The sequence below is a fragment of the Protobothrops mucrosquamatus genome, unplaced genomic scaffold, assembly GCF_001527695.2.
Source record: "Protobothrops mucrosquamatus isolate PMUCROS unplaced genomic scaffold, P.Mucros_1.0 scaffold932, whole genome shotgun sequence".
NCBI classification, from domain to species: Eukaryota; Metazoa; Chordata; class Lepidosauria; order Squamata; family Viperidae; genus Protobothrops; species Protobothrops mucrosquamatus.
Window position 1 is genome coordinate 361,764 of NW_015387183.1, and position 16,704 is coordinate 378,467.

Genomic DNA, 16,704 nt, shown 5'->3' on the forward strand with positions numbered 1-16,704 from the left:
TCTATTGCTCCAGTTCAGCAGCATTTTCTTGCTTGGCCCCATCAGGGAAACGTGCAAAGCAGTAATGCCCCCTCCCAAAAGAGACCCAAAGGATGAAGTATTGAGATGGACATATACACAACCTCCCTCTCCAGCTGGGAACAGCTTTCACTGCAGGCATCTCCTGCCAGCGTTTGCAATCTCTTCTCCATCAAGCCTGTGAGTTCACATTTTCCATGACAACACGATACATCCTAAAATACTCAATTTGCTGGAATCAAAAAACAACCCCTCTGGTACCAAAAGGAAATCATCCGTATCCGAGCAGTCAAAAGAACATACAGTAAAAACTCTCTATTTACAATGCAGATTCTTCTCCCAGATCAGAGTCAGTCCAAACCAAAGGACTTCGGTCCTATCGATGGGCCCGCATGCATTCTGGATAATGAACTGTTCATGTTTTTCACAAACAAACATGTTCTCCACTTGACAAATCCAAATGCTTTGGAAAACCTCATAGAATAACAATACAGCTGGAAGGGATCTTGGAGGTCTTCTAGACCAACCCCCTGTTCTAGCAGGGGACCCTATATATTTCAGACAAATGGCTGTCTAGTCTCTTCTTAAAAACCTCCAGTGATGGAGCACCCACAACTTCTGAAGGCCAGCCGTTCCACTGATTAATTGTTCTCACTGTCAGGAAATTTCTCCTGAGTTCTAGGTTGCTTCTCTCCTGGATTAGTTTCCATCCATCGTTCCTTATCTTGTGTTTTGGTCCTTTGGAAAATAGCTTGACCTTCTTATCTTTTTAGAAGGCCCTCAAATATTGGAATACAGCTATCATGTCACCTCTAGTCCTTCATTTCACTAGTGTAGACAAACCCAATTCCTCCAACAGTTCTTCGTATGTTTTAGCCTCCATCCCCCTAATCATCTTTGTTGCTCTTCTCTGCACTCTTTCCAGCGTCTCAACATCTCTTTTATAATGTGGTGACCAAAACTGGATCCAGCATTCTAAGTGTATCGCACCTTTCCAACTCCATTTTAAAACAGACTCTTCACACACCGGAGCTGCCCTGGGTCACACCAAACCTAGCCACCGAATTAATTCAGCAAATCATGGCTTGCTGTGACGGATTAACCAGACCTCTGCCATTGACCGACAACACAGCCAGTATGGCTGGTATAAATAACAGGGTACAGCTAGCCCTTGACTTACAATAACCCATTTAGTGACTGTTCAAAGTTACAATGGCACTGGAAAGATGTGAGTCATAACCATTTTTCACATTTATCACCTCTGCCGCATCTCCATGGTTGCATGATCCAAATTTGGATACTTGGCAACTGATTCATATTTATGATGGTTGCAGTGTTCCGGGGTCATGTGATCCAACTTTTGCAAACTTCTGACAAAGTCAATGGGGAAACTGGATTCACTTAACAACCTTGTTACTAACTTAACAACTGCAGCGATTCAGTTAACAACTACGGCAGGAAAGGTCATAAAATGGGGCAAAATTTATTTAACAAATGTCTCGCTTAGCAACACAAATGTTGGGCTCAATTGTAGTGGTAAGTCAAGGACCACCTATATGATCTTATCTTGAACAACATATCGCTGGCGTTGCGCTGTTCCACCCCCACTGCACTGAAGGGCTATCCACCCATCCTTCAGTCAGCAGAAAACTCTACCAGCATAAAATCTGTGGTCCTCAATCACTATCTGACTTGTGCATCGCCAACCATCATCTGCCTTCGGCTGCCTCTGTTCCTGCTCGCTGCCTATTTCTTTCCAAAGGAGCAGATGACCTGGCATCTTGCATACCTTGAGGTTACTCTTGAAAGGTGCTGAATGTCAACCTTGATCTTTCTACGAGTTCTGTGATTACGTGTATCCATCCCATCAACCTCAAAGAAACTTCTGAATGGTATAGGATCTCCTGCCATGGGCAGGGGTTTGGACTAGAAGACCTCCAGGGTCTCTTTCAACCCTATTATTCTATGTTATATATTCTGTGGTCTGTTCCACTCAATATGGCTAGAGATAAGGTGCGGGATGAGGAGTGGGAAGACTCCAAAAGTCAACAGTTGGTCTAGGGACAGCCTCAGCTCATTCTATCTCGCACAGTTCCTGTGGTGGAGGAAGACAGCAAGAGGCAGCAGTACGGATGCTTTGATCTACAAAGAATAAAGTATACTTACGTGCTCTTGGCCTGGAAGAGAGAAATCTTCAGCAGCAGATAAGGCTTCCTCCATAAGTTTTGCCTGGTTCTTGCAAGGTCCTGTTTCTGGATTGTCCACGTTTTCCTCTTTAATGTCCACCAGAAAAAGACAATCTGGAAGAAGGAAGAATATTAAGGGTCAACCTTGAGACAGGTTGCTTAAATTCTGGCTCCCAAAAGGGCCCACAGCGTGAGCAAAAAATGTCAAGATGATCAAAACCCCACACTTTTTTTACACCGTGGTTTGTAACCTAGCACACTGTTCAAACATAAGTGTGTTTTACGGCTGAATGCATTGTGTGAATCCAAAAAAGGAGGTAATTCAGTAACTGAGTTGTATGTGCTGCATGCCTACAAAACTACAGATCGTAGAATCATAGGTCTGGAAGGTCTTCTAGTCCAACTTATACCATTTTGGTGCTTTGGAAAATAGCCTGACCCTCTCGTCTCCGTAGGAGCCCCTCAAATATTGGAATACTGCTATCACGTCTCCCCTAGTCCTTCTTTTCATTAGACTACCAGACCTACCCAATTACTGTAACCATTCTTCGTACGACCAAATAAGGTAAAGGAGACCCACTCTACAAAGGAGATATCGTTATTACTAAACATGCTGACATATTTCTGAGTGGAAGAAGGCCCTCCAGGATTAACAGCAATCTTATTTTTAACATCTTTATGTACCGACTGAAGTTGACAAAGCACGTGGTTTGCTTCCATCACCAGCAAGAGACAAGGCTTCCACAAAGTACACAGTTTTTCTTCCCAGTAATGCTTGAATCATCGACGGAGCGTTTCTCATTCTCATAAAAACACTTCCAAGAACTCAAAATTCACTTTAAAATTCCAGAGACGTCCAGCAAATAAGCCAGTGGTGGCGAAACCTATGGCACGGGTGCCAGAGGCGGCACTCAGAGCCCTCTCTGTGGGCACACGCACCATTGCCCCAGTCCTAGGCCTTCAGCTGGGTTTTATCAAACCTTTTCACTTTTGGCCTCCGCCGTAATGTGCAAAAAAAAAAAAAGGTTTAATCAATCAATTTCAACTTTTCACGGGAAAAAAAGATCTTGCAAAGTTGGAATTGATTGATTGAACTTTTTAGTCCCACCCAGTCTGCCGTTACTACCGCAGCCACGCCCACCCAATGGGCCACACCCAGCCAATGGGCCACACCCGGCCGGCACCCGACGATGCATAAGTGGGTTTTGGGTTGCAGTTTGGGCACTCGGTCTCTAAAAGGTTCGCCATCACTGAAATAAGCCTTCTTTAATCATTCCTTTGAGCTAACGCAATGAGCTACCTACCTAAAAAGACAGAATGCATCACAGGGCAAAACCTCAACCGGAACCATTTTATTTTTTAACTCTTGCCAGCCAAATACCTTCGATGTATAGCTCCACCCCAAACTCCAAGCATTTCATTCATGGTTTTCTTGAAATCAGCTTCTTTTTGCAGCAAAATGCAGCTGGATAGAAGCAAAGAGTACAGCCATGCTGGTTCTTGGGGGGGAGGGGGGGGGGATCTTGTCTCTGTACTAGTGACCTAAATTTACTTTCCTTTCAATCTAGGCCTCAGAACTGTTTAGCCCTTCCATTTTATCCCAGTTTTCTTAAACGTACCATATACAAAGAACATTCACCTATCTATTGCACTACTGTTCAAAAGTATTTGCAAGCAGAAATAAAGCATGCTATTTTCATATTTATGGTCTCTTTATAAACTGATGGACAAGTAGTTCTCAACTTATAGCCATTCTTTTAGTGACCGTTCAAAAGTTGCAACGGCACTGAAAAAAATGACTTGTGACCGTTTTTCACACTTACGACCATTGCAGCACCCCCTTGGTCACGTGATCAAAATTTGGACAGTCGGAAATTGGCACCTATTGATGACGGTCGCAGTGTCCCTGGGTCACGTGACCCCCTTTTTTGTGACCTTGACAAGCAAAGCTGATGGGGAAGCCAGATTCAACCATCTGACTAACTTAAGAGCCGCAGGGATTCATTTAACAACGGTGGCAAGAAAGGTTGCAAAACGGGGCAAAACTCGCTTAACAACTGTCTTACTTAACAGCAGAAATTTTGGGCTCAATTATGGTCGTAAGCCAAGGGCTACCTGTGCAGTATTTTGTTGAAGCAGAACAGCCCTTAATATGTCAGCCAGACAGGAGGTTACCAAAAGATGAGGGCAATTCCAGCTATGACAAAATAAAAGTCCTTTTGTGAAAAAAAAACTGCCAGCCTTGGTTTTCTACTTTCCACAAAGGGTTCTCTTCTCTGCTGCACATAGTAGCTGGAGAGTGTAAAACCTTCCTGAACTTAACACGGCTGAATTGCGTTAAAAAAAAGAAAGAAAAAAGTAATTGTGTATACTCATACATAAAGAGAATATTCTGTTGGGAAGTTGCAATAAACCCACCCCGGAGTGTTTTTTTAAAAAACAACACAAAGGGGTAGATGGGAGAGGAACTAGAGTTATAAAACATGCCATTAGAGGGGTGGTCTTCTGCTTCTCCCCCTTCCCCAGAGTATAGGTACCAGATAACCATCCGGGGAGTAAATTTAGAAAGAGAGGCCGCTTGCATTTGCTAGATTCCAGAAATTCTATCTTGGGCATTTCTGCAGAGCTGAAAGAGACTCTGCCATCTTAAATAACCCAAGCCTGGTAAACAAGGTCAGGACGTCACATGGGCTGGTTCTCCAGCCACAATGTCAACAGTGAGTTTTGGCCAGCAGATAGCAGCAGCCTTGGCCTCGTTTATACACGCCGCCGTTCCCTTCTGTTCAGGCTGGTGGGGAAGGAAGAGTTCCCATTTAATGCAAAGGAAATAACATCCCTGATTTTTTACGGCAAGGAAAAAGGAAAGAGAAATCCCTGACTGCCGGTCTTCAAAAATGCCTCTCTCACCTAATGTAAAGTGGATCGGAAGCCTCGATAAAAGGCTTTCGTTTTATTTTAAAAGGTGACCCCTGCAAAGAGTTCACTGGTTTTAAATGGAGCAGAAGAATAGTTTGATGCATGATGGAGAGGGAAGAAAGGTGCCTCCTACACACACTCATAACTCAAGTTTAACGGGACAGGAGAGGGAAGCCATTTTTGGCTCCTGCTGCAGAAATGACCTGAAATGAATCATTTCCACCCCTCCCACTCTCAAAATCCAGTCTTGGGTTGCATCAACAGAGGGATAGTTTCAAGAGGACGTGAAGTGATAGTACAGCTCTACACTGTGCTAGTAAGACCACACTTGGAATGCTGTGTCCAGTTCTAGTCACCACGATACAAAGAAAGATGTTGAGACCTTAGAAAGAATGCAGAGAAGAGCAACAAAGATGATTAGTGCAGGGGTCCCCAATCCCAGGTCTGTAGACCAGTACTGGGCCACGGCATGCCAGCAACCAGTCCGCACAAACAAGGAAAGCCCCATCTGCAGGCAGCACACAAAACCACGCACTCTCCAGTCCGTGGAAAAACCTCTTTCCACGTAACCGGTCCCTGGTACCCAAAAGGTTGGGGATCTCTGGATTAGGGGATTGGAGGCTAAACCATACAAAGGAAGATAGAGGGAACTAGGTATGTCTAACCCAGGGTTAGGGAATCTTGGCTCTTTTATGACTTGTGGACTTCAATACCCAGAATTCCTGAACCAGCCATGCTGACTCAGGAATTCTGGGAGTTGAAATCCACAAGTCATAAAAGAGCCAAGGTTCCCTACCCCTGGGCTAGCCTAATGAAGAGAGGGACTAGCCGTCTCCCAATGTTTGAGGGGCTGTCACAGAGAAGATGAGATTGACATATTATGAGTCGTGGTGGCGCAGTGGTTAGAATGCACTATTGCAGGCGTACTCTGCGACCGTCATAAATACGCTAAAATAAAGCCAATTGAGAAAAAAATGCTGCATCACCCAGAATAAAAAAAAGTATAAAGTAATAAAAAAATGATTACAAATCTGATCAGACTGAAAATGTGAAAGTAAGAATCAAACGTACAATTTTAATACACTATTAATGGTCAGATGTATCATGGAAAAATGCCACGGAAATTTGGGGAAAAAAATCCTTCTGGCATTTTTACTTTTCAACACGGGGCTAAGAGTATAAAATACATACAGTAAATCAGTACAAGCAGCAAAGGCTAGATTCACGATTTTACTATCCGTAATTTAGTTCTTTTTACAGCTTGCTAAGCCAAAAACCAACCACTGTGATATGAAAACATAATTTATGGCTCGCTATTGTACACCAGCCAATTGTGATTTCTGCAGCGGGCCAATAAACCACGATGGAATACCGTATGTGAACTTAGTCATTCAACAGGAAATAGGAAGCATGTTTAAGTTCCGGTTCAGAAGTCCAGGGTTCAAATCAAATCAAAAGATATTTGTTGAATTCTTTTGGCAAAAATCAGAATACAAAAGAATCAGAGGAGAAAAATAGAAAACACTGCCATCCAATCCTGTCTTGCAGATCAGTGTTTTTCAACCTTTCAGACGTGTGGACTTCCAACTCCCAGGATGCTGACTGGGGAATTCAAAATACGATTAAGTAGGAAATGGCCAAGAGAGAAAAGGAATTATTGCCAGCCTGTCTTAACAAAAATAAACCACACAAATATTTGCTTTCAAAGTAAAAACTGTTTCAAGTTTGAATAAACAATGCCCTATCTTTAGACTTCAGATGGACTGAAGAGAGGGAAAACAACAATCAGCCCCAAAACACAGCCCTTAGAAAACTTTACATTTCTAAACAACATCAGTTACAACATAATAAACATTACTTAAAAGGACACAAGTCTTTAATGGTTACCAAATGTGAATTTATTCAGAAATGTGGCAAGGCCATCTCTACCAAAAACCACAAGGATCCAAAGAAATCAACATTTTTAGGGTTTTTATTTCTACAACCTCCCTACCACCATCACCATCAAAAAAAATAGGGAGTTATTTTCAGCAAATTCGATGAAAATTCTTCATGGAAACTAAAAACCGTCCAAGTTCAAAAAACCATTCTGCAGCTTAGCGTGATGGCCCCTTCACGCCTCATAATGCAACCTAGTTTTGGTGACTTTAATTCCCGAGGGATGCTCAATGTAGCTTTGGCCAAGCAAGGCGGGCAGACGTGTTTGGAAACACAGGTCCAAAATAACAGAATAGAGTAACAACGTTGGAAGGGACCTTAGAGGTCTTCTAGTCCAACTCTGGCTCAAGCAGGTGACCCTATATCATTTCAGACAGGTGGCTGTCCAGTCTCTTCTTAAAAGCCTCCAGTGATGGAGCAACCACAACTTCTGAAGGCAAGCCATTCCACTGGTTGATTGTTCTACTAGGAAGTTTCTCCTTAGTTCTAGGTTCCTTCTCACCTTGATTAGTTTCCATCTGTTGCTTCTTGTCCTGCCTTCAGGTGCTTTCGAAAATAAATTGACCCCTTCTCTGTGGCAGCCCCTCAAATATTGGAACATTGCTATTATGTCACCCTTATTCCTTCTCTTCATATATATATATATATAATTTATGGCTGAGATAAATATATATATATATATATCTCAGCCATAAATTATATATATATATGAAGAGAAGGAATAAGGGTGACATATATATATATACCCAATTCCTGCAACTATTCTTCATATGTTTTAGTCTCCAGGCCCCTAATCACCTTTGTTGCTCTTCTCTGCACTCTTTCCAGAGTCTCAACATCTTTTTTACATCATGGTGACCAAAAACTGGATGCAGGATTCCAGATGTGGCCTTACTAAGGCCTTATAAAGCGGTACTAATACGGTACTTCCAGCTTTGTGCTCAACCGGCTCTCTCGGCGCGCGGGGAAGGAGCCCCCAGCTTTTCCCCGCCTTTGGCCCCCTCCCTCCAAAGGCAGAGCTGAGCTTCCCGCCCCCGTCCCCGGTTGCCAGGGGGGTTCTCCTCCTCCTCGGCAGGGCCGCAGAGCGATTGCAACGCCCCATCCTTTGCGCCCCATCTCTTGCTGAGTCTGCAGCGCCAACCAGCGCGGGTTTTGCAGGGCGCAAAGCGGCCGCTGCTGCCCCTTCCCAACCCGGGGACGCCTGGCACGACTTCCAAGGCCTTCCCTGAACCCCAGCGCCATTGCAGGAGGCACAGCTGCACTCTGCGCATGGCCAGAGACCTCCTCGCGCCTTGCGCCCTTTCCGGTTCCTTACCGGCACCGCCTCTCCCCGAGCGCAGCCGAGAGGGCACCGCCATTTGCCCTTCCTGCCCGCCCGCGCGCAACGGGGAAGGCCGCGCAGAACCGCCCCGCTTTCCCGCGCCCAGCCCGCGGATGCCGGCGTGCAAATTACGGCCATGCAACCCCGCGGAACCAATCGCCGTTTGCGCAACCGCCTGGCTGCCCTCCAGGGCTGGCTGGTTGGTGGGGAAGGAGGAGAGCGGCTGGCTTCGCTCGGCCCCCGGTTTGCAAGTTGCAGCCTGCTCAGCCCGCTTGCTCAGCTGTAAACAAGGGTTTGCAAACCAGGGCGGCGGTTGCATAACGTTTGAAGCCACGGACAACGGTCTGGCTGGAAAGTGTGGCGGATTGCGATCCAGGCCTGGCTGAATTCGCACAGGGCTCTCAAGGGTGAAAAATTCTGGCGCCTCCACCTTCGTTAGCCATGAATTGTAGCTCATAGAAACCCAAAGCAAAAAAGTGGCGTTTGCAGAGCATAGGGCAGGGGTAGGCCACCTTGGCTCTTTTATGACTCGTGGACTTCAACTCCCAGAATTCCTGAGGCAGCATGGCTCAGCTTGGAATCCTCTCCCTTTCCCCCTCAGCATGGCTGGCTCAGGAATTCTGGGAGTTGAAGTCCACAAGTCATAAAGCGGCCTAGGCCTAGAGCAGGGGTAGGCAACCTTGGCTCTTTTATGACTCGTGGACTTCAACTCCCAGAATTCCTGAGCCAGCATGGGGGAACTATGGCCCCTTCATGACTCGTGGACTTCAACTCCCAGAATTCCTGAGCCAGCATGGCTCAGCTTGGAAACCTCTCCCTTTCCCCTCAGCGTGGCTGGCTCAGGAATTCTGGGAGTTGAAGTCCACAAGTCATAAAGCGGCCTAGGCCTAGAGCAGGGGTAGGCAACCTTGGCTCTTTTATGACTCGTGGACTTCAACTCCCAGAATTCCTGAGCCAGCATGGCTCAGCTTGGAAACCTCTCCCTTTCCCCTCAGCGTGGCTGGCTCAGGAATTCTGGGAGTTGAAGTCCACCAGTCATAAAAGAGCCAAGGTGGCCTACCCCTGGCATAGGGTGCTAAAACTAAACGCCCAACCACTGTCTTCTGTGTGACATCAGTTCTGGGGAAGATCTGACTAGCTGATTTCATCATAGGGGATGCTAGGAATGCAGGTAGTCCTCTATTTACAACCACAACCCAGCCCCAAATTTATGTTGGTAAGTGAAATATTGGTTAAGTGAGCTTTGCCCCTTTTTATATCCTTTCTTGCTACAGTTAAGTTAATCATTACAATTAAGTTAGTAATGTTATTAAGTGAACCTGGCTTCCCCATCGGCTTTGCTTGTCTGAAGTTGGCAAAAGCTGATCACATGACACTGCGACCGTCATAAATACGAAGCAGTTGCCAAGCATCCGAATTTTGATTACGTCACCAAGGTTCCAAAGGTTGTGTGAAAAACTGTCGTAAGTCCCTTTTTTTCAGTATCGTCGTAAATTGGAATGGTCACTAAATGAACTGTTGTAAGTCGAGGACTCCTAGTACAATAACCATTTGATCATTTGTAGGCCTGTACGTAGTAAGTGATAACTGATGAAGAATTTAACATGGGCTGGTGGATGTGTTTACACAGGCGTGCACGCACAGGTAGTTTTTCGGGTACAAATAGCCCTCAACCACAATTGTCACAGGAATTTCAGTTACTAAGCATGGCATTAACTGAGTTGCATCTGATTTTTATGACTTTTTTGCCACATTGCTAAGCAGGTCATTGCAGTTGCGAAGTAAATCATGCAGTCGTTAAGCGAATTTGGCTTCCCCTTTGCTTGTTGGCAGTGACAGTCCCGTTCCAGTTGCTAAGTGCCAACATTTTGATTATGTCACTGTGAGGATGCTGTCAACTGTTGTAAGTGCAAAAATGAGTCGTATGTCACTTTTGTCAGTGCTGTTGTAACTTCAGACGGTCACTAAACTGTTGTAAGTCAAGGACTACCTGTATAGACTTCTTTGTTGCTTCGTGACTCATAAAAGCGATGCCCTGTTCTGTGGACATTATGACTACTATGATTTGTTGGTGGCACTTTAACTTTATTGAAGTCAATGACCGCATATGAGAACAGAATATCAAACCACATAAAAAGCAGAACACATTTTTACATAGTTATAAAACCCTGAAATTAAGATAGTATTTTCCTGTGGCAAGCAATGGCAACTGTAAGCAATTCGATACCTTCCCTGGAGATATTAAGAGGCAGGTCCAAGAATATAAAGCAAATAACAATCATTCTGCAAGCAGAATAAGAGAATAACAGGAGTTGGAAGGGTCCTTGGAGGTCTAGTGACTAGGAAACCTACAAGGTCTCTTCCAACTCAGTTATTCTCTGAAAATCTTAAGCAATCAGTATTATTCATCATAGCAGCTGAAGACCTAGAAGGTGAAATAAAGCCATCTGCATTTGATAAAAACTAAAACAGCCTAACTCTTGTGTTTACTCCTGTGCAGGACCTTATTTTTGCCTCTTACTTCCTATTACTTTCGTTTCTCACTGAGATCAAGTAACTGATAATTACTGTAATGATGTAGTAGGTGAAGGGGAAAAAAACAGTCCTTTACTTACAAACCTGTTTACCTCACCCAGGCCTCGGTTAATCTGCCCCTTGAAGTTACCAAGCAGCATCCTCCATGTTATCTCAGCTGGCAAATATGCATTATAAAAACCATGTACCTTGCAAAGAATGGCATTTAGTGGGAAGTTGTAAAACAGCAATTAAATGCAAGTGGTACAGCTTGTAATCACTCAGTCGCAGCAGGCAAATGTGTATTAATCACACCATCCCAGAAAATCAATTGTCTTTTTGTCTCAGGATACTTTGATGTCTGCAAAGTTACTTCTGTTCCACTGGCTCTCTTTCCTATCCAGCTCATTTTTCCACCAGGACCTCTGTGGGGGAGAGAGGTAATCCTTTTTGGAAACACGGTGTGAGTTGCGCAGATCCCTTTATTTCTATCAGCAGGAGTTGCAAGAATCCTTAGTATTATAGGAAGAAGCAACCACTTGCGGTGCTTCAAATACATGTATATGTATATATGTACGTATATATATGTGTATGTGTCTGCATGTATATATGTGTGTGAATACAGGTAGTCCTAAACTTACAACACTTCATTTAGTGACTGTACATACAATGGCATGGAAAAAAGTGACTTAAAGACCATTTTTCATAATTGCGACCATTGAAGCATCGCCATGATCACGTGATTGAAATTCAGAGGCTTGGCAACTGGTTCATACTTATGACCGTTGCTGCGTCCGAAGGTCATGTGATCCCCTTTTGTGACCTTCTGGCAAGAGGGAAACCAGAGTCACTTAACAACCGGGTTACTAACTGATCAGCTGCAGAGCTTCATTTAACTGTGGCAAGAAAGCTTGTAAAATGGAGCAAAACTCCCTTAACAAATTTATCACTTAGCAACATAAACTTTGACTCAATTGTGGTTGAAAGTTGAGGACTATCTGTATACACAATTGAGTCCCAAATTTCTGCTGCTAAACAAGGCAGTTATTAACTGAGTTTGCCACAGTTCTTAAATAAATCATCGCAGTTCTTAAGTGAATCATGCTGTCCTTAAGCAAATCCAGTTAATTTCAGAATCCCCCCCCCCCAGCCTTTCTCCTTCAGCTGCTTCTCCCATTTTTCCTGGAAAAATCCAGCAGTTTTACTTACAATCACTGCTTTTTCCTAGGGAAGAAACCCTTTTTTTCCTTTTCTTTTCTCTTTTAGATGCATTTCAAGGAGAGAAGCAACCTGGAACTAAAGCAAAATTTCCTGGCAGTGAGAACAATCAACCAGTGGGATGGCTTGCCTCCATTGCCTGTGGGTGCTCCATCCCTGGAGGCTTTTAAGAAGAGACTGGACAGCCATTTGTCCTGTTTATTACTGAATAATTCTGTCATTCCTCATTCTACAAATAATATAGATCTATGCATATTCATTCATTCTGGTAACTGGTGTGATAGCACCCTCTCTCTTACTTCATCGGTTTTTTAAAATCTCATGCTTGTGAAACGAGAAAGTTGAAATTTGACATGCAATTGCTATCCTGTTGGGCCCTGGAGCTGGAAGGCAGGATTGCTAGGTAGTTTTTTTTTAAAAAAAGATAACAAGTCCTTCAACCTTGGAGCAATAGACTTCGGGCGAAAAACCCCCGATGTCAACAGATACTTTCAGAAGCACTAAGCGTATAGATAAAAGAGAGCCCGCATGCTGTGTTTTAAAATCCCACGGAGATAGCATCTGATTTTCTCAGCAGGTGAGTTATTTTCCATTTGGAAATAGCCTCTTTGCTAGACGTTTTCAGCAGGGCAAGGTTTGGGCAAAAAAGCAGACGTGTCCATAAAGCAAATTCTGTTGCTAACTAAGACATTTGTTAAGTGAGTCTTGCCTCATTTTATGACTTTTCTTGCCACGGTTGTTAAGTCAATCACTGAGGTGGATAAGTTAGCAACCCGCTTTTTAAGTGAATCTGGCTTCCCCCCCCCACTGACTTTGCTTGTCAGAAGGTCACAAAAGGGGATCACCTGATCCCAGGACACTGCAACCGTCATAAATAATGAACCAAGCATCTGAATTTTGATCGCGTGACCCTGGGGATGCTGTAGAGGTTGTAACTGTGAAGAACGGTCATAAGTCACTTCTTTCAGTGCCGTTGTAACTTTGAAAGGTCACTAAATGAACTGTTGTAAGTCGAGGACTATCTGTATTGGCTAAAAGAAGACTTTTTTTCTCATGAAGGTTCCGAATCAATCCAATTTAACTCAGATTCTCAAATTAACCTTTCAGCTCTTCACAGCAACAGTCCTGTCACCCTTGGTAGCACAGCTGATTATAGCTGCAGGTATTATATTCTTTAACCATCTGTTCCAAATGTCCTTTCCGCTATTGGTCAGGGTAAAAACACTTCACCAAACGGGCTGGTTTCATATGAAGGGAGATCATTTTAATTATGGACATCTCTGGAATCCTGGCCATTTAACTCCTTCTGCCTTCTACCTTCTCAAACCCAGAATTTCTTCTTAGCTCCTGACGAATAGAATAGAATAGGGAATAGAATAATAATAGAATAGAATTAGAATAGAATAGAAAAGAAAATAGAATAGAATAGAATAGAAAATAGAATAGAATAGGAATAGAATAGAATAGGAATAGAATAGAATAGGAAATAGAATAGAATAGAATAGGAAATAGAATAGAATAGAATAGAATAGAATAGAATAGAATAGAATAGAATAGAATAGAATAGAATAGAATGTGGAGTGGAGTGAAATAGAATAGAATAGAATAGAATAGAATAGAATAGAATAGAATAGAATAGAATAGAAAAAATATGGAATGGGAAATAGAATAGAAATTACAAAAGTTGCAAAATGGGGCAAAACTCGCTTAACAAATATAGCTTTCTTTGCACAACAAACAAGAAAACACAACAGTCGTAAATACATACAGAATCCATTTTTATTTAACTTAATCATGTAGTACTGTAACTACTAGAAAAAAGCAGAGTAAGAGAAACTAAAGGAGCTTCAGCATCAGCCATTCAAAATAGACAAAAGTTCTTTTTTTTTTTTTCATAATGTAAAGAATTCAGAGTATATCGCAACAGGAATAAATTCTTACAACAGAATATACAAAAACATTGATCTTTTTTTCCATCATCTACTGATTCATTTTAATATAAACACAGGAATTTCTTTAGGAATAATTTATACACAGCAAGTCTTCCTGTAATAAATTGGTATGTTATTTTATTCGGGTTTTTTTTATTTTTTAAAAAAGTTTATATTTTAAACAAGGTAAGTTGGAAAATCTATTTGTAAATGCATTCAGTTCCTTTCGAGTCGTTTTGTGTGTGTGTTGTGTGTTTGTGTGTGTGTTGGGGGGAGGGGAAGGGTGTTGTTTTTAGCGTGTGTTTTTTAATTTATATTTATATTGTATTTTATTGTCCCAGAGACAGATCTCTGGCCAATCCTTTCTTCTCAAACCTCACTGGTTTAGAAAACAGAAAATTCATTAAAAAAAAAAGGAACAATAATCACTCAAAATCATTTAGGCAGAGGGGAGGGAGCCTTGCTTTTGAGATAAAAATTAGATATTGTCTTTAGTATTTTTGTTTAAATAATTATAATAAATAGGGACCTTTAAAAGAAAATGGTCTTTTCAAAGAAAGCTTCAAAGTTGTTAAATATGTACATAAACTGCGCACTCTCCCAAATCACCTTTTCTTTTTCACAGAATGAGGGGAAAAACGGGTCAAAGTAAAATTTCTCTTTCCATGCAGTGATTAATGCTAGAGGTGACATTTTCATCATGTCTCTGACCAGGCTCTCTGACTCAGGTTCTTCGACCCAAGTAGCCATAAAGCAATCACCCAAGCACAATACCGTCCCAAACACCTTGTCTCAGAAGCCCACGTTCAGGGGTCTTCAAACTTGGCCCTTTTATGACTTGTGGACTTCAACTCCCAGAATTCCTCAGCCAGCATAGCTGGCTGAGGAATTCTGGGAGTTGAAGTCCACAAGTCATAAAAGGGCCAAGTTTGAAGACCCCTGAACTAGGCAGTAAGTGTACTGTTGCTATATTGTCCCCATACAACAGGGGTCTTCAAACTTGGCCCTTTCGTGACTTGGGGACTTCAACTCCAATCCCCAAGTCACGAAAGGGCCACGTTTGAAGACCCCTGTGCTAGAGGCTGCGTAACAGCACCAATGCTTGTTCTGTTTTCTTAACCAGCAAGGTTTTTCTCAACCTGTACCTTACACAATAAATGTGAAATGATTTAATTGATGATCCCACCTATCCAGAGCTCTCTGGAAGGCTGGGTTACTGGAGATACAGAACACAATCTGGGCATCGGGTGTGCACACAGGGCCATGTGTGAGCTGTGGTTTAGAAGTGACTACAGGTTCCTCTTGGTTTTGGCATACTGTAAAGGTAATTAATAACATCGGTATCCTGAAAAAGAAAAAAAAAAGAAAAAGGAAAAACACGCACACTGAAAAGTGCCCTTAAATTATCGTTAGCGTTTAAAAACTACAAATGGTTTTTGTGTTTTTTTTTTAATATAAAAACTACTCTATAGTCTTGCAAAATGTAGTGAAATATGTCATTAGTTTCTGTAAACCGGATCTTTTGTCAACTGACTACCCGTAATCTACTGGACTGAACAGCCCCAATGAAAATGCTAATGGATCGGTAGCGGATAGAAAGGATACAGAATTCAAAGATGACAATTACACACACGCAACCCACGTATGTGTGCAACAAAGCTGCCTGGAACCTGCGTTAACAATTATGGCCAGATGGCCACGATCTATCCCAGGGGTAGGCAACCTTGGCTCTTTTAGGACACGTGGACTTCAACTCCCAGAATTCCTGAGCCAGCCATGCTGAGGGGAAAGGGAGAGGATTCCAAGCTGAGCCAGGCTGGCTCAGGAATTCTGGGAGTTGAAGTCCACCAGTCATAAAAGAGCCAAGGTTGCCTACCCCTGGCCTATCCCTTTCAAATTCTCCAATACATGGATGCAGCCGACTCTGTCCCAGAGGGCACTCCCCTCCTAGACTCCAATGGGAGTTACCTTCCATTAAGATGCTTAAGAGAAACCTGCAAACATGGTTGCTCGGGATGCATGTGGAGATTTGGCTCAGGGGTCAATGTGTTAGAAGCAGCAGCAGCAGCAGCAGCCTGTATGAAGTTCTGCTTAGTGTTATTTGATTCCACAGCAGAAATGCTCCAGAACTAGATGTCTATGGGACATCTAGAACTCCAGCAGTAGACTTCAGCCTCACCAATTCCAAATTAGTTAGGATTCCTGGCACACTCAACTTCAGTCAACCTGTGTGTTGCAGAGCAGCACTTCTGCCCCATGATTTGTGTCTTCCTTCAATTTGGATCAACCTGGTGGTTCTTAAAACCTACTCGAAGACACGTTAAGTGTTTCAACTTGGAACCAACCGATCCTTCAAACAGGATTCATAATTTGTTGAACAAAGCCCACGACACGTTCTGTATCTTCAGCACCTCCAGGAAAGGAAAGGAACCGAGCCAAGAGATGAGTTGCGGTGGATCGAATCCTTAGCCCTAACTCAGGTGTTCCAAAAATCCTAGCCACGGAACAGGGAAGGGAGGGCAGCGTTCTTGCCAATTTCCCGATTTTCTGATCTCCCGGGAATGGGAGAGGAATGCAACCATTCTCCCCATCGAGAACTTTGCGCGATCAGCCAAGTGAGGTCAGACTTTCCCTTCAGACCTTCCCCATTGAGAAAGAAGTT

General features: G+C 43.1%; 1 protein-coding gene across 1 annotated transcript in view; it reads right to left on the reverse strand.

Moving 5' to 3' along the window:
* FAM169B (family with sequence similarity 169 member B) overlaps nt 1-3,625 on the reverse strand; it is a 13,402-nt gene extending 9,777 nt beyond the window's left edge. Inside the window, exons 1-2 of the mRNA XM_029284777.1 lie at nt 3,586-3,625; nt 2,185-2,318 (exon numbers count right to left, since the gene is read on the reverse strand). Coding sequence (XP_029140610.1) covers nt 2,185-2,318; nt 3,586-3,625 — 174 coding nt within the window. The remainder of the gene's footprint in view (nt 1-2,184; nt 2,319-3,585) is intronic.
* Nucleotides 3,626-16,704: the final 13,079 nt, after the last annotated feature.